Here is a 10,496-nt window from a genome sequence, read left to right as displayed (position 1 = left end):
AGCAAAAATCGCACCACTAGCACCAGTCTGTCAGAATACACAGTCCCACCGTGTATTCCAGGGATATCCGAGTATTTCTGGGCGGCGAGTCGCGGGCACATGGTGCTCAGCGAGCTAGCAGTTAGAGCTCGAAGCTCTTTCGGCGCACAGGACCTCACCCACAACAGAAATTAATGTTTTGACCCAAACCAATTCTCAAACCCTTTCTGCCCTGGACCAGCGGCGGCAACTGGTCTGCGATACGCTCTTTTTTCCGCCCTGCGCCGGGGGAGTGGAGGGTGAAAAGGCACCCCCCATCCACCTCAATACCGCCCCTAGGCGATGCTCCCCGCGGCTCGGCGTCCACCCTCAATCCCGCCACGGTCCAAGCTCAACTACCCAAGCAGGGCGGGGCTGGGCACGAGGGGAGCAGCCTGCGAAGGTGCGGTACCACGTGCGCGCTGTGGACCCGGAACCCTGCGAGTCCAGCTGTGGCCACGGCTCTCTCTCGAAAAACTGGGCCCCCGGTTTTAGGGCGGGGCCTCTTCCTCTTCCGCCTGGACATCAGCAAGGGCTCCAGACAGGCCAGAAGTGGTTCTCCGTGGCTCTTCCCAGGGCTTGCACAGAGAGAGGCCCAGCGACGGACTACGACGGCCCAGTCCTCGCCCGAATCCCGGCCAGGGCTCTGCGGAAGGGTGTTGCCGGGCCAGCACTGAACCCCAGTCCAGGCCTCACGGGCCCTGGACCCCCCCACCCCGCGTTTCCTGGCTTAGTTGAAGAGCCAGACCTTGGCTCTGCGCCTCGGGACTTCGCCCCCCCACCCCCAGCTTCTTAGCTACGGGGAAGCTCACAGCGTGCCTAGGTCAACCCCTTCCGCGTCTCTTTTCTTTTCCTGTCACTCTCTGTTCTCGGTTTCTGCTTTCTCCTTCTCACAGAATGCCAGAGCGCACAGGGGCCTGGAGGAGCCTCTACACCAGCCCCTTTCTCGGGCCTCTAATCTGCATTTCCTTAGTCTTGTCTCTGCTGTTCCATATCTCCGTCTGCATAGATTCTTCTCGCATTTTTTTGTCGGTTTCGCTACCATGTTTTTTTTTTTTTCTCTATATCTGTTTCTTCTTTCTGGTATAGCCTTAAGCAAGCCGAGGTGTGCTTAAATTGATATGTTGTCCTAGCAACGTGGACAGAAAGAATGCCTTATTTTGTCCTCAGAACATTTCTGGTCACTACAGTTTGGTTTCCCCTTGAAGCGGTGCCAGATTCTTCCTTGCAGGCCGCTGCTACCGAGGCGCCGGCTCTCTTTATAGCAGTGTAAGCGCGTGCTCGGGGGTGGATACATGTGTCTATGGTTGCAAACGAGGACTGGCTCTCCAAACCGAAAGCTGAGCGTAGTTGGGTTTCTGGGACCCTAGAGTGACGGGGAAAGGAGATGGGGAGATTTTAGGGATCCATACACCAATCTTTGCCTAGACTCCACACGTCCTGGCCCCTTACTCTGTATCTCTAAGAACCGAAGCATCACTTTAGTGTCCTCCAAAGAGGATGGTTTGGCACCTTCTCGATGGCCGGGAGCCGCCCTTCTGCCCTACGCTGCAGGAGTCGGCAAAGTCGGAAGCTTGCTAACCAGGCGCAAGAAAGCACCAACCCACAGCTGACAGGGCAAAGGGATGGCGGCTGGGCCTGGGTACTGGACGAAAGGGCCCTGTGAATTATGAACGGAACACTGGCACCGCAGGACCTGCGGGATTGTGGCTCTCAGCGCGCGCCCCCTCGGGAAAGCACATTTGTTTTGCGTTCCTGAGCGCGCCGAGCGCAACACCGCGGCACCCAAGTCGGGTAATTCAGAGCCTGGTAAACCCACTATTCTTAATGCTTGGCCTAATCTTCCTCCCTTCCTGTGTGCTGGCAGGAACGAAATAGTGGTGGGTGTATCCTACCTACCTTAACCCCAAAGCTTCCACAAAGCAAAAATAAACACGAAAAACTCAGCAAAGCACCCTAAAAACATAAAAACTAGTGCTAACACACAAAAATATAACAAAAACTCCCATCCAAAAGCACAGCTCACAAAAACAAAATCAAAATAGATACAAACAAGACAAACACAAAAATCTCCAATGCAACACTCACAAACAACATCCATTATAACTCAAAATCAGAACGTAACAAAACACCGCCCAGAAGGAAAAGCTTCCAAAGAACACACAAAAACAATCTTTGTGGACAAGGCACAAAAAAAAAATCACACAAAATCAAAACACACCACACTGAAATCAAACCCCACCTACAAGACCTGAGACTCACTGAGCTATACCCGCTAAAATCAAATCCATGAAAAAACAACACGGCAAACATCGGAAACAAAAGACTCTCTCATAGGTAATGAAAAGAAAACTCAGAAAACAAACAAAAACAAAGCCCCTAAATGGGGAAACAACAACAATAACTCCCGCCCCTAGCCTGGGGTGAAATGTCAGTTCCAGGAGGGCTTTTGATCTTCGGGCTCCGACAGGCCGCTGCTCTAGGCGCTGCCTCCCGGCTCTAGCGAGGCGTTAGGACGGGAAGCTGGAGCGAGGGCCCGGCCTTGGAGGGAGAGACCAACGCTCGGAGATCGCCAAAAATCAAACGGCGCAGTGGAGATCGGGACCCGCAGACTGCAGGGATGAGGTGGCGCAGGGGACTGCGCAGACCAGTTGGTGGGGGGCCTCACGGGAATCTACAGCCACGTTTCCGATTGTGGCGAAATCTGCTTAGTGGATACGCGATGTCCGGTTCCCGCTGCCCACCCCCCTTGAACTCTAGACTCTTCCCCCTAGCTTGCGGCCCAGCCTCGTGACCACCCCCTCCAAAAAACAAACACTCTCTGAGGATGATTCACTCTCCGAAACTGTCATTGTCCCGCAGGCCGGGAGTCCTGCACAGAGCTCACCCCGCCCTGGAGAACCTTTTCCCTGCGACCACCCCGCAGCCGGGCCCCACAGGCCTCCAGTGGCCAAGCGAAGCAGCTGGACTCGGGACTGGGGTGGGAGAAAGGGAGGAGAGTCTTGAGTCCGGGCCGAAGGGAGCGAGCCGGACATGCCCCACCTCTGCCCGGTCTCTCTTGATCTGACTGCCCCTCTGGAATCAAGTCCGGTGGCTTGGAGAGGCTGCAGCGTCTTGGATGCTGAGGGCAGGGGGACTCCGCTTATGGGAGGGGGGTGAGGTGTCAAGAACTACCGCCACTCTCCAGGACCTAATGCTCTGGAGGTAGCTCTGCTCTGCCCGGGTGCTCCAAAGCGGTGGCCCGGATTTTATCCCCAGTATTTCACTGTTTAACTTCTCTGCCCCGGGCCAGAGCGCGAGGTGCTGCAGGGTGGAATTCTGGGACCTGGAAGCTGAGTGGGACCTAAGGGCTTTAGGGATGTGGTACTGCCCTAAAGTCGAGGGCCCAGCAGGAGTATTGGCGCTGAAATTTGTGGTGGGGGTGGGGTGTTTGGGAACCCTGGGGGCGGGCGCCGCCCTAGGGGTGAATCTGAGGATGCTGGAACTGCCACTCTGCCTGGCATGGCTGCTAGTCTCTGTACCCCTTTCAAAAGCACCTGCTTGGAAGAGTAGTAATTTCTTTAAAAACAAAAACCCGGCCTGCGCCCACAGACACAACAAGGTTTGCACATGGGGGAGTCACATCCCTGAGCACAGCGCAGAGGGCAGAAACCTCAAGACGCAGATCTGGTAGAAGGTGCGGCCGGGAGGCTCTGTCTCAAGGTTCGGTTTAAGTCCGACCTTTCCCGTAGGCACGGGGACCAGCGCCCGGCGCCGTCTGAAGCCTTCCTTCCCTCCCCCCCACCCCCTATAAAAGTCCGGAGCGGCTCGGCGGCACTGCTGTTCTCCAGGCCTCTAGCACTGCTCCGGCCCGGCCCGGACCGTCCCGTCTGGAGTGCTGAGCAGGCCGGGCCGCAGCGCGGACACTCTTTCCAGGCTCTGGGCCCGAAGTGCAGGGCGGCGCGCTGGGGGCGCGGCGTGTCTGGGGACATCTTGTGATGTTGGTGAGAACAGGACATGATCTCACATGGCGAGAAGCTCTTTAGTTCCTTAATCATTTCACGGTGCCTTCGGACGCTTTTTTTCCACCTAAAACGTTTAGTTTCAGCTCAGTGATCAGCTACCCCAGCTCGGCGGGGGAGCGGAAGGGGTGAATTATTCCGACCTGTGAGCAGCCCCTGGCACCAAAAAAAAAAAAAAAAAAAAAAAAAAAAAAAAAAAAAAGTGGAAACTTTCCCCCCTGTCCATTCCAACAAGTTCTGAAATATCAAAATGGATTTAGAGAAAAATTACCCGACTCCTCGGACCGGCAGGACAGGTAGGACCGCGATACGGGCTCAGGGCTCAAGAGGAGCTAACTATCGCTGGGACATGACGGGGCGATGGTCCCCTCTCAGGGCGACCCTTGGAGGAGGAGGGAGTGCGCCGCATTTTCTCAGGGATTGACTTTATGTCTATCTGTATGTCTCTTCACCGATCTATTCATGTGCTTCTGTATCAATCCAAGTGTCTTTGAGTTTGCCTGGTTTTCCCCCCTCTGCTTCTGAGTGGTTTTGTTGGTGTCTATCCGGAGGTGTGCAAGTTTGTGTCTGTGTTTACATAAGGAGCTCACTGTGTGCATGAGTGACAATAAATTTGTCCCTATATATGTATTTTCAGAATTTCTGAACTTGTGCTTAAGAGTCTGTGTGCCTGTTTTATCTTTGTATCCTTGAATATATTAGTGCATGAGTTATCTGTATGTTCTTTTTAGTATCCAAAATGTCTATGAGTGTTGTGTATATAATTTGGATAAGTATCTGAGTGTACATCTGCTGTTTTAAGGGTTTGTGTTGAACAGTAATATATAGCCCAAATGATTTTGGAAGTGAGAAAGGACGATGTCTCTGAGCCCTCCATCTTTGGAGTCAGCTGTTGTCCAGTGTATACATGCCAAAGCACAAAAGTGTCTGCCTCTAGGCACAGGCAGGGATCTGGGGCCTATTGGGGTGTCTAAGCATGTGCAGTCAGGCCCAAGTCCCATTTATTGAGAGATGAAACCATGAGTGGTGAATGATACTGTTTCACGTTTTGGACATTGTTGAGGTTGGCATTTGTATAAAAGGGACTCTTGTGTCAGGCATAACTTTGGCAGGTAGGAATGGCCAGCCTGTAGGCTACTGAGGACATTTCTAAGGCTCTCTGGCCTGTCTGCTTTACCTAGACTAGCCTTTGACACTGCTGTGTGTGTGTGTGTGTGTGTGTGTGTGTGTGTGTGTGCATGTGTGTATGTGTGCCTTTAAGTACTTTTAGGCTCTGGGTGCTGCTACCATGGAGAGCATTAGTGGGTGGATGTGTGTACATGGCATGGGCATTCAACTCAAGTGACTGACTAAATGCACACTGGCTTTTTTGGTACAAGGTTCATGTGTCTCCCTGACAGGCCCAGGAAGTGGAAGCAGGGTGTTTATGTCTGACAGGAAGTGGCAGGGAGCAGTAGCCTCTGACTATCCTGAGGCATAAACTGGTCTTTGGGCCTCTTTCACTCATTAGGCCTTTGTTCCCACCCCTACACAAACACTCTCAGGCCTGGCAAAATCCCCCACCCCAGGCCATTTGTGAGCCCCTACCTTTACTCTAGCCCTCCCCAAAAGATCAAAGAACAGAGATCTTGTGCTTAACAGTTTGTGCTTAGAGCCCAAACCCAGGATAACTTCCTATGTATAGATGTGTTTTCAAAATGTTGAGAGCAGAGATCTAAGGAAAGGAAATAGCAAGAGCATTCCTGGAATGAGGGCACAGAAAAAGGAACCTGAAAACCTCTTTTTCCCAGTTTTCAATCCCAAACAGCTTTGCTTTCCTCAAGTGGTGGTCCTTTAGTAGATGGGATGCCCACAGAGGACTGTGGTTGGGACTAGGATTTGTGTATGTATTGAAAACAGGTTGGAAGTGTAAGGGAGGGTCAGGAAGAGCAATTGTGGCCCACTGGCTGCCTCTCCCAACAAGCTGTCTACGAAGAATGTAATTCATAGCGGTCGATGGGCTCTTTGATTAGTTCAATTGCCTGAATAATCATTTAATCAATAAAGCATTTCATTCCTCCAAGGAGCTGGACTGGGTGGGGATTGGGGGGGTAGCAGGGCTGGACTTTTAAATCCTAAGAGCCACGCCCCTTCCTCAGGGAAAGGGTGACAGCTCAGGTGATCCTGCAATTCTGCCTGTCAGCACAGGTCTGGATCCCAACTGGGGAAGAAGAGGGAGGACGCTGGGGAGCTGTCCAGGCTGGTTCTAAAGGCGTGTCTATGTCCATTTGCTCTGAGGCCTTCTCTCCTCTCCCAACTTGACCTTTCATAGGCCACCAGATCTCCCTTTTCTTCCTTAACCATTTTTCATTCCTTCCCCCAACCTTAGAATCCTCCTCTGTACAATTGTAAGAGAGTAGTTTCTAGTGGCTTTAAACCAAAGATTAGGCAAGGTCAGAAGTCAGCATTTAAGCATCCATCCCCTACCCTGTGCCTCTTCCTTGTAGTATGGAAAAGGAAAAGAAGCATTTCAGAGAGGACAGAGACTTAGGGAGATCATAAAGCAGGGATTCTAGTGGGAATATGTTTGGAAGGCAATCTCTCTGCCCTTAGACTTCTAATTCCTGCTAGGAGAAAAAATAGCTTCCTACTCCTCCTGGATGCCCATTGGAGAAAAACTACTATTGGGCAAGCTTACTGCAGTAGGAACCTTGAGTTCCTAAGCCAAGGATAACTGGATATGTGGAACACTTTATCACTGGGCACTAGCGTTCAGTCTTACAGCTTCGGAATGAGCCTGGAATAGAAATATACTACTGTTTCCCATCCATAGAACTTCATCTCACAGAGGATTGGGACATGTCACCTCAGGGATTCTCTGCATTAGATACACAGGAAGCTAGGGCCTTAGGAGAAAGAGCTGCCCAGTCCTAAGTCTGAGGTTGGAGGTATTGTCCTAGTGTTTCTGTTCTGCAGGCGCGTGAGGGTGAGGTGAGGTGTTATCATTACCAGACTGGTAATGATAACAAACTCCAACACAGGCAGTGTATGCTTGAAAAACTGGGTTAAATTCTTCTTCTCTGTCCCCTTTCAAGGACTCTGCAAATAGACCTGAGCTGAGTAAAGCAGACTCTTGATTAAGGTGAAGAAATCATGCAGGAATGTCTGTGCCCTGACTTGCTATATAATTGCAGGTCAGTTGTTTTCCCTCTTTCATGTTTTTTTAAAAGGAAGGTTAGAGAGAACCTATCAGGTTAGAACAGCCATGCATAGGGAATCTCTGATCTTTCCCAAACTTAGCAATCTTTCTGAGCCCTGTAAGGTCTCCTTTTGCCCCAAGTGCGAGCAGGGAAATAGGCAAGACTGGGGTTTCCTGAGTTGATCACAGCCTCTTAGTAGAGCATTACAGCTACCCTAATTTTCAGACACTAATGTTACTCAGTGAGCTGGAGGGAGTGAAGAAAAAGCCGGGAGGGGAGTGTGTGCATCTTGAGTGAATTTAGGTTTCTGGCTACAGAAACCCTCAAAAAGATGCTCTTAAACATTATTCTCAATAGGCTTTCTTCCAATAGCAAACTTTCCAAGATAGTTCAATTTCTATAAATTAAGTTTCTCCTTGAATGGCTTTTTTTTTTTTTTTTGAAGGCAGCTCCCAGGGCCTGGCATTCACCTGGGCCCAAAGCTCTGTTGCTGGGGAAAAGAAGCAGGGTGACTTGCACATCGTGATGTTGGACTTTGGTCAGCGCCCCAACAATACCCATTCCTTGCTAGTCTTTTTTTTCTCCTAGTTTCAGACTGTGGCCCCTGGGTGTACTGCTGTGGAAAACCAAGCTCTGCCAAGGAATAACTGTGTTATCTCTGGCTAGTAAGTAACTTCTCTGGGCTGCCTTTTGGAGACTTGTATGGCTTTGTGGGTAACCAGGATATCCAGTCTGGTCTGGTCACTCCTTTTGGAGTTAAAAGTTGCCAGAAGGCATCCTGCTCTGGCAGGAAGTGAATAATCCCCACTCCTGGGAGACTTCGTCTGCCTGTCCAGTACACAGTGATGTTCAGGAGGAAGCTGCTTACTGTGCACCGGTTAGGCTGGTCCTGTGAATTAGGGTTCCTTCCAGAGACAAACACTACTATGCAAAAAGAAAAGGGTGCTGCTCCTGTTGGGATAGTAGCTACAGTTTCCTCTTATCCCCCAAATTCCCCAGGGATTGTCTACGTGGCTTATTTTTGGGCATTTCCCAGCTGGGATTTGATTTCGTAGTATCCTTCCTACCCCAACAACACCCAGAGTGGTCTGGGAAGGCACTTCTGAGAAACACTTCTGACCCACAACCTTTCTTCTACCTCGGACTTGCTGTGTGTGTGAGCTTGGACAAATCACATAATTCCCTCCTGGACTTAGGTTCCACATCTGTAACACGGGAGGAAGCACAACCTCACAACTCTTTCAGCTCTAAGGTGCTAGATCTGGGTGTGTAGTAGGTACAAGCTCAGAAAGTGGAGCCAGCGGTGGTGATGTCACTTGTCACCTCTCTCAGGGTGGTCCCACACTCCTGCCTCTTCCGCAAGAAAGCAGGGCTGTGACCTCAAGTCTGGCCTGGGGCTCTGAATTCTAGTGATTTCTGATCCACTGGGCACCACCAGATGAACCTAACTCAGAAACCCTGGTTCTTCCCAGCCCCGCTCCCGTGTGGTCTTCTTGCTCCAAGGAAGGGGCTGGAAGTAGAGGCGAAGATCCAGGCTGCAGGGGTTCAGACAATGGAGAGATAATGCCACCCCCACCTCCCACACACACTGAAGCCTCCTGGGTCCCTAGAGGCCCCCATTGGGCCGTTTTGTGCAGCTGTGCCCTGGCAGAGATTATGTCAGGGACTGGTGTGTCAGCACCGGAAACTTGTCTACCGGTTAGGGGCAGCTGGGTTTGGGACAGCCACAGAATGTAGGTCCCAAAGTAGATCCAGTACAAAGGTATGGGGGATGGAGCAGGGGTAAAGAGAGGGAAGAGGAGGGAAAAATTAGACTAAGAATGAAGCCTGAGGTGACCTGGGAGTCTTCCCAGGATTACACTGTAATCTATTCTTACAAACCTGTGTCTATTGCGAGCATCTCAGAGCCCTTATTTTGGTAGATTTATGTTTAATATTAGAGAAGTATCACATAATTTCAAAGTGGTGCTAGTGCCACCGCCATGAGTTGCTGGGGCAGAGGAATGTTTAGTATCTATACTAAGGCTGGGCTCTTGCGCATGGTAGGGGTTATAGAACTCCTAGATGAAGAATGGCTGACACCTTTTTTTTCAAGTTCCAATTACTTGTAGTCCCATAAAGTTACACTCTTGAGAAATAGACTCCCTGGTTAAAGACCTCTTCTTGGTTAGAAGAGTTTTGCTAGAAGTCTAACCATTTTGCATAAAAGCTACAATACATTTTCTGAGAGGAGAAAGGTCAGATTTCCCCAACTGCTGGAAGCTGCAGCACTGTAGCCCCCTGTCACCACTTTACTGGATCCTTGCAGATAGAATGTGACTGCCCAGCTGCCTACTTCCAGGACCCTCACTAGCATTGGAGACCAGATTCCTTTGATTTCGAAGAGGCCTTGTGCTAGAGGCAGAATTGCTTCAGCCAACAGACAGAAACATTCAGCTGCAGCCCCCAAGACCTCTGCTAGCTCCTGGTTTCAGAATGGAAAGGAGGCTAACTGCTTTGTGGTTGTGCAACTTGATCCAAAGCCACAGAGTATCTTCTTTCCCCAGGAAAGCTCTAAAGGAGTAGGAAACAGCCTTTTCCCCAGTCCCAATCTTTGGTTAATGCAGAATTGGGTGACTTGAGGATAAAGTGAGGGAGGTGAAAGGCCAAAGAAGTGGCTGTGGCTTAGCAGGTGCTTCATAAAATTGGGAAATGTTTCTGCCAGAAGGAGCCTTCATCATAAACTAGTTAACTCTGCCCATTTTACAGATGAAGGAAGTGAGGTCAGAACTGGCAAGTATCCACACACTAGGACTCCATCACTTACATTGAAAGCAGGAGTTCTATTGCTCTCCAACATCCAACATCCGTGAATGGTTTTGTTTTGTTTCTCCTTTTGGAGTCTATTCCCCTACTCTCATCTTTCACCATCACCTTGGCTGCACCCCAGACCATCCCAGGATCCCAGTGCAGAGGCGGGGAGGAAGGGGAGGGAGGGGAGGAAGGGGAGGAAGGGCCCGGGCGAGATCAGCTAGGGAACTCTCCCGGCACTGCGTGGGGGCCCTCTGCCCCACCCGCTGCCCTCATCAGCGAACCGCTAGGCCTTGGCCCCGCGCGTTTGTCAATGAACGTGGCGCCGCCGCCTGGGCCCCGCCCCCCATTCTCTCCCATTGCCCAGGTATCGGCTAATCAGGCGGAGCCCGCGGGTAGTTCAGCCAATGGAGAGATGTTTCGGGCCAGGACCTGAAGTGGCCATTCTGATTGGCTCTTTCGGGAGTGATTGGCAGTTCATCCCCCGCCCCGCCCCCGCCCGGAGGGA

The 10,496-nt window shown here is 51.1% G+C and overlaps 1 protein-coding gene across 1 annotated transcript in view; it reads left to right on the top strand.

Annotated features, from left to right (window-relative positions):
- The first annotated feature begins 4,238 nt into the window (after positions 1-4,238).
- The window catches only part of Pax5 (paired box 5), a 175,833-nt gene continuing 169,575 nt past the window's right edge, over positions 4,239-10,496 (top strand). Inside the window, exon 1 of the mRNA XM_033759183.1 lies at positions 4,239-4,315. Within this exon, the coding sequence (XP_033615074.1) occupies positions 4,270-4,315 (46 nt within the window). The 5' untranslated portion in view covers positions 4,239-4,269. The remainder of the gene's footprint in view (positions 4,316-10,496) is intronic.

This window comes from Fukomys damarensis, unplaced genomic scaffold (genome assembly GCF_012274545.1).
Source record: "Fukomys damarensis isolate Sample0158 unplaced genomic scaffold, DMR_v1.0_HiC HiC_scaffold_36, whole genome shotgun sequence".
In the NCBI taxonomy this organism is placed as follows: Eukaryota; Metazoa; Chordata; class Mammalia; order Rodentia; family Bathyergidae; genus Fukomys; species Fukomys damarensis.
This window is presented reverse-complemented; position numbering and strand designations above follow the sequence as displayed.